An 18,949-nucleotide genomic window follows, 5' to 3' on the forward strand; every position below is an offset into this window, starting at 1 on the left:
AATGTTTATATAAATATCATTTTATTATTTATTCAATTAAAATATATATTAATTCAAGTGCAAAAAATAAGCAAAGAGTTGTGTTTTTGGTCAATAATCTGACTTATTTAGCGATATTATTTATTTGTAATATTTTTTTTCTCAGTCATAATTATCTTTCCATCGATATGTATTTAAACGTCGATGTCTCACTTCCGAATGCGATAGTTACTCTGTCTTTTCTCAAATCTTCGGGTAGCGCATTTTTTAAAAGGTAAGGTCGGCATCAATATGTCAAGAGGATTATTGAAATTATAACTTACAGTTTCTTTAATTGTAACATTCTTACTTTTAACAGCAGCAACGAATGATGATGGTTAACGGATATTTTCTGAACATCATATTTTCACAAGATGTGTTAATAAAAATGTGGTCATAATTTTGACACCCCTTTTAATAAAAAAAAAATGAAATCACCTAGTCTGAAATAAGCCCGCGAATATTTCTATCATGTGCGCTTGACTTAGCAAGCACGTGGACATCATGACCGCACGAGGGACTTGCACGGATCCCCACCCTCCGGAATTAAAACAGATGCAAAATGATTTCAATTAGAATTACAACAGAAAATTAATGAAAGTACTTTCACTACTTGTAAAGAGAGGGAGAGTGAAAATAAGAAAAAGGTCTGGCAAATTGTATAAATAGGCTGAATCTTGGGTGAACCTAGGCAGAGATCTTGTTTTCTCTTTCGAAAACGTTGCACGAATCTGGGAGAAAATATACCCAAACTATCATTGCATAATCTATATCCAGAAAGAAAGAGGCCTAATAATATCTAATATCTCCCATCAACATTCACTGCGGAAATACGTGATCTTAGAGCCGACTATACAGCGACAATGATTTTGCAACATACATCATTGATCCATTGTATGTTGACATGGTTGCTAGTTGACTTCTGTCTGGCAGCGATCACCCCTCACCCGCGTCATCATCATCGTCGTCATCATGGAAATCATACCACGGCATCAGGGACAGAGGTGGTGACTGGAACTGTTTTAGCGTCGTCGATGATATCGGGTACTGATAAAGATGTGGATGTCGTCGAGTACGGTATTGGAGGAACGAGTCCGTCTTCGACTTCGACGTCAACGGAATCCCGTGGATCTACACACACGGGATCTACGATAGGCACTGAGGACATGATGGCGGATGATTGGTGAGTGTATATGTTGCAGGAGATTTAAAATCCAGTTCCTATTTTTTAAATGGCGGTGACCTACTTGCAGTGCAAATCACGATTATTTCATTTCGGGCTTACTACGGGCTGCGGAACGGTTAAAGGGGAATGAAACTTTTGGAACAAATAGGCTTGTGTAGAAACAGAAAAATCAAAGAATAAGAATAAAGAAAGTTTGAGAAAAATCGGACAAATAGTGAGAAAGAGCATTTGAATATTGCAATCACTAATGCTATGAAGATCCTCACATTGGCAATGCGACAAGGATGTGTGATGTCACTGATGAACAACTTTCCCTTTGGTGGACTATAAAAATACCCGCAAAATGTCTCTTTTTGCTTTTTGTTATGATGATACAAACTCTTTATCCATGATGTATTCTTAAAAAATATGTATTACATGCCCTCATGTAGACAGAACACATGATTTATGGATGGATGTGATAAAATAGGCAATTCTAGTGAAATATATACTAAAGTAATGGGGAGAGTTGTTCACAAGTGACATCACACATCTTTGTCGCATTGCCAATTCGCTATCTCCATAGCATTAGTGATCGCAATATTCAAATGCTCATAACTTTCTCATTATTTGTCCGATTTTTCTCAAACTTTCGTTGATCTGTTTCTTTGATTTTTCTGTTTTCACACAAGCTATCTTGTTCCAATTGTTTCATTCTCCTTTAAATCCAGTTTCTATTTAATAAATGGCGGTGACCTACTTGCAGTGCAAATCACGATTATTTCATCTCGGGCTTATAAACAGGGGCTGCGGAACGGTTAAAAGTGTGGGGGTGGGGGCTGACTATAGTCTGCTAGTCTGAATTGCTCTTGAGGTGGGATCTGCTGGTTCGCGAAGCGAGCAGCCTCAGTAGACCTAGTCTGCTATGCAGACTCGTTGAATCAGCTGAGGTACACACACTTTATTTGTAGACTAGGGGCTGACCATACAAATTTGTCATAATCAGATGGCAATTTTTTCGTTTTGGTTCATGGTTTTGGAAAAAGTGGGTAGCGGCAGTGCCCCACCCTCCTTGGTTCTGGCAGTGATTATGATATAATAACATAAGAAAAGTGGAAGTTGGGACATATGTCATCATCGATTAGCCCACCTTACGCATATTCATGAGGACGTGCATAATCATCAATTGTTTTCACATAATATTGCAGTACTCTGAAATTCAATAACTTTGATATTTGTAATCAGATAATGGTGAAATTCTTTGCGTTTCGCTGAGGAAATTTTTTCTTTTGGCTATTTATTTAGATATTCTGCCCAGAGTACCCATTAAATCTCTGTATTCAATTGATATTTTTATACATATTTTTTAGATGTAGGCCTATGTGTATGTTCGTTTACACGACCCCTTTGTAAACCAGCCTGGCAGCTAATTAAATAGGGCTTTTACCGCGAATCAAACAATCAATGACAGACTTACGTATACTGGTCAAGATAATCTGCTTCTGTTCCTGGTAACCCCTGTAGGAACTCGACAGAACAGCTTTTTGCTGGTACTGTAGTACGTTATAGACGAAAGACATTACTCTCGGGTCTTTTTATCAAAGTGGAGACAATGGCAGAGTGGGGATTCGAACTCACAACCTTGCAATGAGTCCAATGCTCTGACCTCTGAACCACACGACCCGTCCATGCATTTTGCCAAATCTATTTCGTTTGCATTCATCTGTTTACTTTAATGATTTTATATAATAATAGGAGGTTACACACGACAGAGAATGGTGAGGTTGTCTTGGTTACTGACGAACATCAAGCAAATGTAATCTTGAATCCAGCTAGTCGTATTCAGCTCGGCACAGTCACATTCACTTCAACAGGAGCAATTAAAGGAGAAAAGGTATGGATACGTTTGAAAGATCTTGGTATGTCCTGGAGAGCGTTTCATCAACAATTTTGTCCGACGAGTTGTCAGATCTGACAGTGACATCTGTCTCTGACTCGGATTGGCTGTGAGGCACTGTTACTATGGTAACTGTCGGATAAAATGGGACCTGTCGGATAAAACGTCCGACAAGTCCTTTCATGAAACGCTCCCCAGATACATTCCTATTTTAGATAATAGAATTGAGAACATTTTGGAACAATACACTGTAAAAACTGGGGTGTTAAAACTGACACCAATTGGTGTTAATAGATGACACACCCTGAGGTGTTAAATTACACCCTAAACATGCTAAAGATTGAACATAACACCAAAGAGTGTAAATGTAACAACCAAATGTGTTGTAATAAAACATATAGGTATAAAACTAACACCACCAATTCAACACCGGTGTAAAATAATTGGTGTGGTCCTCTATGTACACCGGTTAACACCACAGTTTTTGCTTTGTAGAAAATTGCCTCCTATTTAAGTTCATGATAAATCCATCAGGTCTGAGCCTTCCTTCAGGTTTTTTTTATTACTCACTGCATATAATTGATATTTTACAACATTTTTCTTCTTCAAATCGTCACTCTTAATTAATGCTGTCATATGGCTAAACAAATGAAAAAGGGCAAAACGCTCGAACAATAAGTTAAAGGTGAATTAAACTATATGTACCAGTTCAGACGCTGCCAAAGTTTGTCACATTGGCATCTTACTAACTTTCTTTCCATTTGTTACCTTAATTTTCAAATGGAGATATGTGTTCAGGGTACACTTTAAAAATGTGGTGTTAAAACTGACACCAATTTGTGTTAATAGAGGACCACACCCTGAGGTGTTAAATTACACCCTAAAGATTGAACATAACACCAAAAAGTGTTAATGCAACAACCAAAGTTTGGACTGGGGTAATTTGAAGCCAAATCAACATGGGGCAAGTTGAGCCAATTCTTATGGTGATGTATAATAAAAAATGTAAAAAATGTAAAAAGCCATTGATCATGTTGATATGCAGGCAGAGAGGAGCAAATTCACATGAAAGTTCATTTACTTTTAGAAGATGTTAGTATTTATGGAGAATTAGCAAGTGAAAAGACTTTAAATGAAAAATTTACATCCTGGTTCCTCCTGCATACATTTTGTACATAGTTTTTGTGGCTCAACTTACCCCAGACGGTGGCACAACTTACCCCACAGATGGGGCAAGTTGAGCCACTTGACATCGTTTTTTTTTCAAAGGTCACAATGACTTTCAGTGTTGGGGGGGGGGGGGTAGAAAGTTATCTATAGGTGAAAAGATTTCCCAAGAATCATATTTAAGGGCAAGGTACTTATTTCTACAATATTACTAGTCATATCAATTCTAACATGCAAAATGCAGAAAGTGTCCCAACTTACCCCGCCTTCCGCTACGTGTATTTATAAATGAAAACCGGTTCAGACGCTGCAAAATTTTGTCTCATTGGCATCTGACTAACTTTCCTTCCCTTTGTTACCTTAATTTTCAAATGGATACTGTGTTCAGGGTACACTGTAAAAACTGTGGTGTTAAAACTGACACCAATTGGTGTTAATAGAGGACCACACCCTGAGGTGTTAAAATTACACCCTAAAGATTGAACATAACACCAAAAAGTGTAAATGTAACAACCAAAGGTGTTGTAATAACACCTATAAGTGTAAAACTAACACCACCGATTTAACACCGGTGTAAAATAACTGGTGTGGTCCTCTATGCACATTGGTTGACACCACAGTTTTTGCTGTGTATGGATAACCATCCAATGCCACACCTTATTAACAGATGGAGCTGAATCCGTGAAAAAAAACTTCAGCCATTCAGTAAAGTCGTGGTCTACTTTTCCTTGTCTTATTTCATTTATCTAAAACCTTGAATGAATTTCCAATTACAAAAAATAAGTCAAAGTAATTAGTTACAGCACAGAGAAAATAACCTAGGTGTATTCTTGAATTACGATACCGTGTTGTCATGGTAATCATTCTCTTTTTCCAGGGAGAAACAGGTCGTCAAGGATACGAAGGTAGGAGAGGAGCTAGAGGAATACCAGGACCTCCAGTAAGTATGGAGTTTATTTGTATCATCATTATCGTCGTCATCATCACCATCCTCATCATCATCCTCGATCAGCATCATCCTCACCATCATCATCGTCGTCGTCATCATTACCGTCATCAGCATCATCACCATCAACATAAAAATCACCGCCACAATCCTCATCATCATCATCACCACCATTATCATCTTCACCACCGCCATCTTCATCACAAAAGTCACATTCATCATCGTCGTCGTCATCATCATCATCATCATTCATTTTTCTTGTAAGATTATTGATTTCGAAATGTACATTATTATACATGTTATATGATCATCTGCCGCATTCTGGGAGGGGGATATCAGCAAGCAGATTCTAATCATTATACTCATGAATCATGTAAATTATTTAAAGGGTATTAAGTTATGGCAGAAAGTTATCATTACGTTGTTACTTAAAGGGGAAGTTCACCCTGAAGAAAACTTTGTTGTAAAAATAGCAGAAAAAATAGTAAAAAATATTGGTGAAGGTTTGAGGAAAATCTGTTAAAGAGTAAGAAAGTTATTAGAGTTCAAAATTTGGGATTTGTGACGTCATAAACGAGCAGCTGCCCCATGTGTTATGTAATATAAAATGTATGAATTTCAAATTTTGTATGGTTCCTGATGACTTAATTTTGTTTCCTTTTCATGATCGGGTGTGAAATGATTTGTCTATTGATATACAAAAGTTACAGTGAAAACCATTTTCAATTTTCTGAGAAAATTACATTTCATTGATTTTTTACCATTCGCTATGTAGGAATGCTGCTCGCATATGACGTCACAAATCAAATAATTGAAATTCTAATAACTTTTTAATTGTTTGATGAATTTTTCTCAAACCTTCGGCAATATTTTTTATTATTTTTTCTGCTATTTTTACAATAAACTTTTTGTCAGGGTGGACTTCCCCTTTAATGGTCATGATGGCGGCCATGGTACAAAAATAGTTTGCATGCAAAGTTTCCTATAGTATTTTTCGATGTCTCTTGTGTATATATATGCCATTCGAAACTTAATTACCTTGTACAGCGAGCATTTACGGATCAATTGAAATATTTTGAATCATCATCATCATGATTATCACCAACATCATCGTCGTCATCATCACCATGATCATCATCATCGTCATCATCGCCATCATCATGACCATTTCTGCCACCACTGATCGTCATCATCTTGATCATTATTATCATTATCATATTATGCTTTATCATTCTATTATATCATGATCATTATCATATTATGCTTTACACTTCATTACTATTGTCATTATCATTACACTTTTTCATTAATTTTATCATTTATCATAATCATTACTTATTATTGTCATTATGAGTGAGAGGTTTTTAGTAACTAGTATGTCACGCTCTATATAGTCCATTCTCTGTTTCTATGGGTATATTAACTTGCATAATACGGGAGGGGGATTGGAGTGGGGATGCGGCGTCAAAAATGATACTTACGGATAATTTCAAAACACAAACCAAATTCTCTTATTCTTCAACATTTAATAAAAATACTTTGACTTTTTATAGCGTTTTATATCTCAGAATATTCTCCCTCATGAAATGACTTTTGCTAGATTGTATTGTATTTTTGTCTACAGGCGTATCCCGCCACAAACCTACGCTTTTAGGGTATACGCCTTCTTCCTTAAACCTAATATGTACATATTTAGATTTTTTTATAACAAATTGATTTATGTATGAATTTATGTTATGAAAAATGTACTGAAATGGAAGAAAATAAATTTTTATTTGAATTGAATGGATGTATTTATTTCAGAACGAGGTGTCTTACCGCCCCAAACATGTTAGTCATTCAATCATAATTATGATCTGTAATAAGGTCATCAATGATATCTGACGTGATTTTAAGTTCGAAATAGTTTTCCATTCCTATGATATTCTCTTTTTTCCACATCAAGGGAATAAAAGGGGAGCCAGGCGATCAGATCACGTTCAACGGACCTCTGCATGTCAACTTTGCTACTACCTCGGATACATGTGTGCAGTCGGACACGGGTCGGGTCCGGATAGACGAAATAGGTAGGATCGATAGCCGTATGGCCTGCATTATACAGTGCGTCCCAGAAAAAAAAACGAAACCGAGATTTAGTGATGATTTATCATAACTTAATCATAAATAAAATAGACAAATGACCTACCATTGTAAAGCTTAGAATGTCCTCATTCACGCATAAGTGAGTAAAAACAATTCAAACATGTCAAAGAAAGGATGCCAAAAACTCATTTGGCGGCGGTACCTATATTTAAAAAAAAAGTCACATGGCTAAAGAGATCAATATCTGCTCTTTTATTTGATACCTTAATCACAAAAATTGTCAAGAAGTAAAAAAAGTTATGATCCCTCGAAACAATGCTTGTATTTCCTTAATTCACTTAAATAAACGTGTTTTCACCAGTTTTCCACAGAAGCTATCGCTGATAGTCAACAAAACGGAGCGTTGAGTGAGTTTGAACGCTAAGTAGCCTGTAAAACCTCTTCATTGTATGAAACTTGAAATTCAAGCCTTTCAAATCACCAGAACTTTGTTATTCCTGGACCATTTTTTGTAATTGAGGTATCAAATTAAATATTGAACTTTTTGAAAATGGGGTTTTCTTTTTAAAACCCAGATACCCAGCCAAGTGACTGTTTGGAATCCCCTTTTCAAATTTTTTTGCTCACTCATGCGTGAATGAGAAATAATTTAAGTAATTTCAGATGAAAGAGGAGATTCTAAGCTTTAAAATGGTAGGTCATTTGTCTATTGTATTTGTGATTAAGTTATGATAAATCATCGATAAATCTCGGTTTTCTTTTTTGTGGGACGCACAACTAAATATTGCAATTGCTTTGGTCATGTTGGTAGTAGAGATGAAAAAACCGACAATTTTCAGCTTCAGGCGCTACAGTCCACCTGATGCACCGCATAGAATGTAAAATAAATTTTCAGGATGTATATGAGATAAATTCTTGTTTGGGATTATTTTTTTTCCTCAAAGATGAGATTATCAGAAAACGTTTATCAGTATTTGACTAAATAATGAAAAGCTATCATAACCAAATTTATTGGAAGTGGAGTATCTTTGAGAATGGGGGCACTGAGCGCGTTTCTGCCTCCTAACCTAGGGGGGGGGGCTGTATTTGCTTCCTTCCAAATTTTGACAATTGCGCCTTTTACTGGTTGTTCAATACATTCATCTTTGCAGTTACCCCCCCCCCCTTCGCTCCCCCTTGCTGCCCTTTAAAGTGACGTCCCATATGCCTCCGTTGCCCGGTTGCACCCCCCCCCAAAAAAAATGCCATTGTATATTACCCTCATTGGTAACAGTTGAATCTTTGCCAATATGAGTGTGTTTCGTTAAATTGCAGATCCCCGGCCTTTAATTCAGTTTTATAACCACGATCCATTCTTTTTCAGGCGAGTCGCTGGAGATCTGCACCGGTCGGGGTTGGAGGAATCTAGGCATAGGAAACAAACCTAGATTACTACGCCGGAGCTGCATGGAACTTCTTCTCATTGATGGCATCGTTGAAGATGGGATCTACTGGATCAATCCCTCATACGGGTGAGAACCTTGTTCAGGCTGGAACCCCACTCTTGACACCCAACTGATTTTCGGTTAAACAAGGTTTAAGAATCCGTACGTTTGATGTCAGAACTTTGGCGTCGGACTTACGTCCATTTATGGTTGCTGTTGCCACAAGATGGTCGTACGTGCAATTCACGGGTTTTCGAGTAATTCGTAGGAAGATTTTAGGCCTATTCAATAGTTGCATAATTAATTACGGGCCTACGTCTTACGATCCTCTTACGAACACCCTGCAAACGGCTAAGAGTCGTTCGTAAGAGCGCCATACAAATCTCAGTTTGTAAGATGTTCTTAGTACGGTCATCGTAAGATTGTAAGGATTCCAGAATTATCTCTCGACCCTACAACATTTTCAGTGAATTTTCATAACCCACCCTGACACCACAAACGCTAAGTCCTGATTCCATTCTTGACATCTAAAACCTGAATACTCGCCTGGCATTATAAGCGATAAGTGACGAAAGATGTGGGTCTGTTATAGATAACCGTGTAACATTTTGTCATGTCTTAGGAAGGATACCCAGCATGCCGTGCGTGTCTACTGCGACATGTCGACCGCCGGTGGTGGCTGGTCTCTGGTGGCGAAGGTCACGGACAGTTTCCGGTGGATCTGTCCCGAGCTGGACGGAGCAGACTGCGAGAGCTCTTCGGTTGATCCGGGAAGAGCTAACCTCTTTCACCGGGTTCATGAGAGGGATTTGGTTGATCTAACCGCTGGGACCGGTTCAGATACTGGTGTGCATGTCGACAACTCGGTTTCCCGGTATATATTCAAAACAGGTAGGCAAATAAGAGGTTACCATGCAGTTTCCAGTTGTCCAGTTTGATATCATGTACCGATTCGCCAGTCAATTTTCAGCTAGGAGGGAAGGGTTCCATTTTTTTCTTGTTTTGTTTTCATCAAAGGATAGGGAACCGAACGGGGAGCTGCCCCCACCCCATTTATGAAATCATGGAACCGCGTATGAATGACTCCTTTCCAATGATCGTTCTCGAATCTTTTCCCCATTCCTTGTTCCATCTGACGTCGTTAGTCGATCCTCTAAAATGTCTTTTGAAACCCTGATGAATGTAACTACTGTCCATAAAGTTTTTATCAAGCCAATTTGCCGACGATACTTTCTGTATGTAATCATGGTCTTCCCAAAGATTAGGGGTTCTTTTGATGCACAAAGCACCTTCTCTGGTGAAATTCCTGACATATCTTTTCCAATGCTTTTTATATTTATGAAGATTTTTTTCTATGGAATGCTATTCTTCAAAACTTTCTGAAAAACTCTGTGATAGATTTTAGCATGATATTCACAGAAAGAGACCATATTCTTTATTTTTTTCCTTTTTGGGTGGGGGGTCGTGATTTTTTTTTTTTTTTTTTTTTTTTTGGGGGGGGGGTCAATGCTCCAAAGCGCCCCCCCCCAAACTGTACGCCAGTGATCTTATGCATGGATCTTTTTTCTTATCTAACCTGCTTGATGACAGAGACTAACCTATAAATTCACTGTTTTGGTACCAGAAAACCTTTGCGACCCATTATCGTTTCATATTTGTCTTAAAAAAAACAGGACGGAAGCAGATCCGGTTCTCCTTCGTAAGCGACGCGTCGGTCGGGAACGGTTGGAACTTTTCCGAGGATGGATACGCCTCGTTCCGGCAAGACGTCGAGCATGTAATATTCAAAGATGGCACGTGGGGCCTGTATAGCAGAGAGAATCTGAGCTACTCGTGGAATATCATTACCCATCAGAGGACTCAGTTTTCTTTCACCGGTGATGTCATATGTTGGGGCAATAGGGTCGTTACGCCTTACAGGTAGGCATTTTTATCTATCATTGTTTTATCTATCTATCTATCTACTCTATATATCTATCTACTCTATATATCTATCTACTCTATCTATCTATCTATATATCTATCTATTTATCTATCTATCCAACTATCTACTCTATCTATCTATCACGATATAAATTTCGGATCAATCGGTTGAGAACAGGAATAGATTGTGACAGAATTTACATGGGGTATTTTCGTTCAGAAAATTTTACCAACCTCCCCAAAAAGGTATTAACTCCCAATTTGTGGCGATTTATGTCAGGAAATATTTGACATGCCAAAAAATAATTGATTTACACTTGCATCTGCACGACATTTTCCCCCATCAAATATCTCAATGGCTTTCAAAGGGGGGGGGGGCGGATTTTCCCCTATCTGGAGTCTTCTGGACCCGCCACTGGTTCTATGTACCTGATTAAGGATTTAGTTTTCGGCACCAAAAGGAATCAAATGTGTTTAAAAATTGTAGTAAAGATTGTCTAGATGGCGCTATATAGTTTGAATAATCCACGGAATTGAGCAAAATGCAATACCAATTTGCTAGAGTGATGCTACTAGAAAGCATGCAGTAGTTCTATTGGTAACATATTTCTACTTCATTAAAGAAGTACATTTCGAGTACGTTTTTGTTCACTGAAGTATTAAACGTTTTTTCACAAAGGGTACTTTGATAAACCCCCCCTTTCTCACATTTCCTAAACACATTTTTACAAAGATAACATCAAAAGGACACTGCTCTAAAATGCTAAGATAGATGATTGTGAAAGATAGAAAAATCAGATGATGAAGCAAATCCCATTTTCAATAAGCTCGCGGATTTGACCTTTATGGTGAAAAGAATTCTTTGTGGTTAGTAAGAACGTTTTGGGCCTATTTGATCTGGTTAAAAATAGAGCAAAAAAAAAAAAATAAAAACCACGAAATCATCACTCGCGATAGAAAATCTGGCATTGGGATATCTTTTCGTCTTTGATCGGGCTGATATTTTCAAAATGAATATCCTTGTTGAATTTTCAAAATGAATATCCTTGTTGATTTTTCAAAATGAATATCCCTTTTGAATTTTCAAAATGAATATCCTTGTTGAATTTTCAAAATGAATATCCTTGTTGAATTTTCACATCTTAATTTCGATTTAAATTTCATGTAAGATAAATAGATAATCGTGATACATGTAAGTTAAGCTCCAATAAAACTTTATAATTATTGTTTCATCTTCTTTCTTTTGCAGATACCATGAAGGTGGTCTTCACATGGGCATCCCATCGTCAAGCCTCCCATGTCAACTGGATATTGACCCGGAAGCAGTCATGCTCAAGAGCATTTACGCAGCTATGGGTGAAAATGGTAACTCGCAGTGGGTGGATCGGCAGCGCAGTTACCTTGGCGACGGGTCGATGGCCGCCGCCAATGAGAGAGTTGCGATCTGGGTTAGATAGTAACGTGTGCAAAAAGGAGAAACTGTCGGATGCGAGCAAGGGAAGATGTTCACTGACTTTTGTTATAGGCTACTGAAATCCTTGCATCTGATTGGCTCAAATCGAAACGCTACTGATCACCAATGCAAAGTTTGGAGAATCAAGCGGTTTGAAAGGAAGTCATTTTAACCGAGGATGGTGATCATTACATGATAAATAATTTACATTGAAAATATGTTCAAGTGCATGGGAGCCGTGCGTTCGGAGAAACTTTGGGGGGGGGGGGATTTCAGCCCATCACTGCCTGAAGCTTAGACTACAACTGTGATGAATGAACATTATTAATTATGTAGCGTTATTTTGGTTAATTGATGTTCGCTCAGGGGCTAGATTCATTTGGTGTTCTGAATGTTTAGAATGTTGCTGCTTAATGCATGTTAATGCATTTTTCTCTGTTGAGATTATTATGGCTAGTTGCAATTAAGGACCTTTGTGCATTTATTTTCATTTTTATTATTCTCCACGTTGTGATGCTATTTTTTTATCAGCCATGTGGAAAGGTTTTGACGATTATCAATAGCTTAAAAAATAAATGATTGTAAATATACACTCTTAGTACAATCAGTATTTAGTGAAGGATCTTCATTTTTGTTTTGCCTTCTGTTAATATCGGCGATATTGTGCAAATTGAACAGATTTTTCTATTCCACTTAATTTTTGTATTCATTGTGAAAAATGAAATTTGTGTATGACAATATGAACATTGCATTTAGGTTTATCATTCTTTATTGAAGTGCACAATATTGCTAAAGCTTAGAGGTCAAGCCAAACCCAACAGAAAAAAAATTAACAAAAAAGAGAAATATAAAACAAGCATAAAGCTGAAAATGTCATCAAAATCGAATAAGAAACCCCAGACAGTTATGACATTCAAAAAATTCGCTTATTATTAACAAAACAGCGCAACAAAGTGATATACAAATAAGAGAGTCTATATGTCACTCAACATTTCTTTTGTATTTTATTGTACGAATCATACAACATCAACTATTTTTCCAATTTGACAATAAAGAAACTCTTAGTCGAATCATTATAGGTTAAAACGATGGTAATTCCACAATTGAAATTAAGCGATAATTTAACTTAAGTTTCATAACTTTCTTATTTTACACCCGATTCGGACTGATTTTAAAAGACAAGTGCACCCCAACAAAAATCTGATTTGAATAAAAAGAAAAAAGTCAAACAAGCATAACACTTAAAACTTCATCAAAATCGGATGTAAAATAAGAAAGTTATAACATTTTAAAATTTCGCCTAATATCTCGACATGTACATCCTGCTCGGTATGCAAATGAGGGGACCGATGACATCACCCACTCACTATTTCTTTTGTATTTTTGTTAAATGAAATATGCAATATTTTCATTTTCTTGTGATTGTCATGTGAAAAAAAGTTTCATTCCTCCCTGAACACGTGGAATCCCATTATTTCAACATTTTGTGGTTCAAGCAAGGGTAAAATAATCGTCAAATTCGTAAAAATTGAAATATTGTATAATTCAACCGATAAATAACAAAAGAAATAGTGAGTGAGTGACAATATCAACTCTCTCATTTGCATATCAGTGAGTTGTGCATATAACTGTTTTGTGAAAAATAACCGAAACTTAAAAATGTAGAAAGTTTCTGTTTTTACATCCGATTTTGATGAATTTTCAGTGTTTTGTTTGTTGGATTTTTCTCTTTTTATTCAAATCAACTTTTTGTTGGGGTGGATTTGTCCTTTAAGCTTATTTTATTTGTCGCTTTTTTCAAATTATCATGTTTATATTTGCATGACTGATCTTGACCTATAAGTAACTATTTTTTTACACAACTCTTTCCTGGTTCCCCATCCCTTTTTTCCTTTTAGTTTTCAATTTCATAATATTCGTGATTTCTTTGCTTTGAAACAACATCTCTAATGGTTAACTCGTCACTCTTTGAACAGAACGCGCATTTAACATTGATTTTGACCGTTCATTGTAATGGATCATCAATTTCACTAGGAAAAGTACATCTAAATTGAACTGAATTATAGAACTTACTTTCATGTTTCAAATGTATCACACGATAGATATTTATAGCGGAAATTGTTCATATTAAATGGCTCCAAAGCAGTCTTCGGAAATGCTGAACATGATTTAATTAGGTTTAGCGCCATCTGCGAGTAATCCAATCGAATACAAATTTCTGGATTGCGCATATCGATAAATTCAATAAAAAAAAAAAAATAGAAAGGACATCGGCAGACCGAAATGACATCACTGGTAGGTCCATGCTCTGTAAGAGGTCTGTCTAAGAATGGGGGGGGGGACTCAGGTAGGTTTTTTTTTTTAAATGGCCGGACAATCAGCAATCCAGTTGCGTAAAATGAATGTAATACCATGAATTTTTTTATTCTAATAACTGTTAATGGGTTGTGTAATTCCATGGAGGAAATACGTGAGATAAGCCCAATTATGTGTATGAACATTATCAAAATACGAAATCTGGCTCTATATCGAAATTCATGCAGACTGGGGCGAATCTTTAATACCGGGTGCTGATTGAAAAAAAAAATACAAGCAAAAAACACCAACGTATAACACACATATAGATTTCACTCCAAAATAAAGGTAATTTTGATCAGAACAAAAAGTTTACAAGCAAAAAACTAAAAAGAGTTTCACTCCAAAATCAAGGTGATTTTGGCCAAAAAAAATGAAGGAAAAAAAACAGTTTTCGCTCTAAATTCATGATAGCGTACGCATGCAGCACCCCCGCTGGGACCATTCTTCCTCGCGATTCCGATCACGTGATGCAATTTAAGTCATTATCTGTGACGTTGCAAACGCGTGAACAATTTAAATTTAGGTTAGGTTATTATTAGCCCAGTCGCCTTGTACTTCGGTTTGTGTGAAAAGTGGGATGTTTATTCTGTATTGAGATTAATCCATTGATAACAGTAAAACATAATTTAGTAACTCCCGAGAAGGGTACAGTGTTTAAAAGGCAAGTAACCGGGTTAAAAACAACAAAGAAATATGTCGCTATCTCTCACTTTATGGGAGCTAACTTTGAATAATTATATTTTTTTTATAAAAATAATTGAATAATAATAATGATCGTAAATATGATGTGTACCCTAAGTGCATGTAGATGTTTGCGAATCCGAAAAAAACCCCACAGGGCGTTAATCCAAACATAAATGTGGCGATATCATGATTGAAACATTAAAACAAGCTGGATAGCATAGAAATATGAGGCGGGGGGGGGGGGGCATGGCGGAACCAACAAGAGTTTCATGACCAAGAAGAGGAGGGGGAAGGGAAGGTAAAGGATAAAGGCGAGATATGTCACGATTTTCTGAATATTGGGTCAAAATCTCTGACAAATCTAAAACATTTGTAATAAAAAGGTTTTTTTAATTAAATTTGCTCGCTTCATCCCCTCGTAGCAATTTAGAGACTTTGCCGCACATGACATGCCTAGCCCCCTTATTTTTTTACCTCATCACGCTACTGGACAGTTTAATCAGCTTCAGTCCTCACCCTCTTATATTTGCCAATTATTAAAAAAAAACATTTATTTAGTTGTAATAAATGTAATATGGAAAATGGAGAAATAAAATATAAATTATGGTTGTGATAATCCACGTTATCTGAATGTCGTCAATCGTATTTTGTTCTTAAACATTTTGACATCGCATCAACCATTCGCAGTATCTAAATACAGAATATAATACGACTCTCAGCATATCACCTTTGAATTCGTTAGATAAATAAATCTGCAAGGGCAAACACAATACTATACTAATGACTTCGTAAAAATAGAAGCACACAAGTCATGTTTATCTTGCATGTAAGAACAATTAATTTTGGAAATTCACCTCGTTTGGCAAAATAGAGATAAAATATCAAGTTCAGTTGGGTAAACAAATTGATAATTTTGTCGTTAGGCGTATGTAAACATGGTACATGGCATTGTCCTAGAGGCCGAGGTCTGTCATTTTATAAACGTGGGCAAACTATATTATTGGATGGTTAAGGCGTTTTGATTATTTAAGCATCAAACACTTCATTGAATGAGAATACAACCTTGTTCATTTTTGATAAAATAATTGTATAAAAAGGAAGAAAATTTATGTTGAAAGAATTCGGATCAGAAGTTATAAATAATGGCCGTTTAAAAATGAGATCACAAAGACTCTGAAATCGGCGACTTTGTGATGAGTAGATTATGATGGTAATAACAACCCTGTAAGTCGTGTACTTAATCATGATTTTAAAAACAAATTAAATAGTGAGTGGATGACGTCATCAGTCCCCTTATTGCATACCGACCGAGATGTTTTGCGAGTTGAGAGAAACTTATAAATGCCCGAACTTTATTATTTTACATCATATTATGTTGTAGTGGACTTATTCTTTAAATGACAAGCCCCCCAAAAAAAAATAAATAAAAAAAAAAATAAAAAGAGAAAAATACAAGAAGCACAACACTGAAAGCTTCTCAAAATCGGATGCAAAATTAGAAAGTTATGACATTCAAAATTTTCGCTTTTTTTCAAAAATAGTTAAATGGACATCCTGGTCGGTATGCAAATGATGACATCACCAACTCACTATTTCTTTTGTATAAAATATTTTAATTTTCTCCTCATTGTCATGTGATAGGCCTATAAAGTTTTATTCTTCCCTTATGTGGATTTGATATTGTTTAACATTTTGTGGTTCAGTCAAGTTGGTCAGTATTGTCAAATCTGTAAAAATAAAATATTGTTTAATTCAAACAATAAAAAACAAAAAGAAATAATGAGTGAAGGACATCAGTCTCTCATTTTGCATATCACCATTTTGTGAAAAATAAGTGAATTCAGTTTAAAGTGTTATACCTTTTTTATTTTGCATCCGATTCTGATGAAATTTTCAATGAGTGCTTATTTGATTTTTTTCTCTATTGATTCAAATAAAACAATTTCTAGGTAGGACTTGACCTTTAAGGAGGACTTACGTTTACAACCTGTAGACTGAAAATTTATCTGAGATTTCATATCTGACCATCAAAGAGTATGCTGACCGGCTCAAATCAACATGGGAAAAATCTCTTGACGAGATCTTATTCATCTTCTGACTCAATGAAACATCCTATATCTTCCGCCAGTCAAAAAAGTTCCAACAGTAATTCAGTAAAGTAAACTTTTCTCCCTCATTTTGACAAAAGAAGTTCAATGAATTCCCTTCCAAGAATCAATGATAAAAAAAAAATGGCGAATCTAACAATGCATACATTTTTTTTATTGTCAGTCGGCAATATCCAATTAATTTTATTTTTAGGGTTGTGTAACTTGGAATCAGCTGGGTGTTTTTTAAAGCTGTTCGTAAGTTAAGAACGACTGGTGAACTTTCAATACGCGCTAAATAATCACCAATGGACGTTAGTGATGAATGTCACATACCACCAGAAAAGATCACCAGTAAACTCTTAACTTAGGAACAGCTTTATGAAACGGCCCCCGGTCGTTGTTATTTTTCTTACCAGACGGATACTTAGATCATTATACAAAAAGATACATTTTTGTTGTATACTTGATACAAAAAAAAGATAGAACGAGAGGTTAATAGGTATATTTCTTAAATCTCGCAAACATACCAATAATATAGAAATCAACTAGGATATAGCAAACACAGATTATAGTAAATGAAATTTGGTCGGCAGTTCATAAGTCCAATTCTATTCGGTAAACAATAGATACATTTTCACTTTGCTTTGGTTAAGAGTTACTAATTTTGTTTCGCAAATATTAGACAGCAAGATCTAAATATCGATATTGCTATGGAATTTGTCCCTCAAGTTCTAGTTTTGTTCTGTCATCAGTCATGATAAAAGATATTTGTGTTAGTATAGGTCTAATTAAGAGTTACAAATCTTGTTTCGCAAATATTAGACAACACGATACTATTTTGATTTTTATTGATTGTTCAAGATAGCATTTTACTAGTATTTACTCAAATATATATATATTTATCGTATGTTTCTATCAGAATTATAAAGTTTTTAAGGACTGCAGAAAACGCCCCTCCCATACGTGGAGATGACTCACGCGAAGTAATCAGAATGTACACAGTGAAATCAAACAACAACGATTCCTTTATAATGTTTTTTTTTTACCTCACTGCTCGAATAAAGTTCAACACCAATAAAGATCTTGGAATGATGCTCGATATAATATTGACATTTTTTATTTGTATCACATTCTGTCTCATCAGTGGCGTAAAAATGAGAAACAAAATTTGAGGGGGTTGAGATGTGGCGTATCGGGTAAAATTTGCGAGCGAACAGAGCAAGAGAGCAAAAAAGAATTGACATTTTTATAAAAAAAATCAAATTTTCTTTTCTCTCTATTTTTCTTAGTCCTGATTTTGTTTTGAGACAGGGGGAGGGGAGCGCCCCAAGCCCCCTATCAGTAAGCCATTGTGTCACTATGGTTTGACTTCACAAAGCACTTTTCTTTGCCGACGACGTCCTACACTCGAAAGTGACTGGCGCGTAAAATCTGGAGAGATTGAAGAGCGCCATCATATTCAACAACAACAAAATCTAATCTCTCTAAATAATTATGGAACTTCAAAACAGGAGTATAAACATCAGTGATAGTTATCAGTGTTTGTTATTGAAATTTGCAATTTCATAATAAAATACCATACGATTGATTATCTCGAGTACCTGTAAATGACAGGGGCCGCGGAACGGTTTTCAAAGTGGGGGGGGGGGGGGGGGCTGACCATGCTAAAAATCACAAACATATGGTCATTCTTACATTTTTGTACACGGTTTTGGAAAAAAAAATTTGGGGGGGGGCTGAAG

The 18,949-nt window shown here is 36.1% G+C and overlaps 1 protein-coding gene across 1 annotated transcript; it reads left to right on the top strand.

The window, feature by feature from the left end:
- The first annotated feature begins 900 nt into the window (after positions 1-900).
- Positions 901-12,252, top strand: LOC121428215. The gene is made up of 8 exons (XM_041624826.1): positions 901-1,201; positions 2,939-3,077; positions 5,125-5,187; positions 7,139-7,259; positions 8,639-8,786; positions 9,322-9,590; positions 10,373-10,619; positions 11,872-12,252. The coding sequence occupies exons 1-8, from the start codon at positions 915-917 to the stop codon at positions 12,077-12,079; spliced, it is 1,482 nt and encodes a 493-aa protein (XP_041480760.1). The 5' UTR covers positions 901-914; the 3' UTR covers positions 12,080-12,252.
- The last annotated feature ends 6,697 nt before the right edge of the window (positions 12,253-18,949 follow it).

The sequence above is a fragment of the Lytechinus variegatus genome, chromosome 14 (genome assembly GCF_018143015.1).
Source record: "Lytechinus variegatus isolate NC3 chromosome 14, Lvar_3.0, whole genome shotgun sequence".
Lineage (NCBI taxonomy): Eukaryota > Metazoa > Echinodermata > Echinoidea > Temnopleuroida > Toxopneustidae > Lytechinus > Lytechinus variegatus.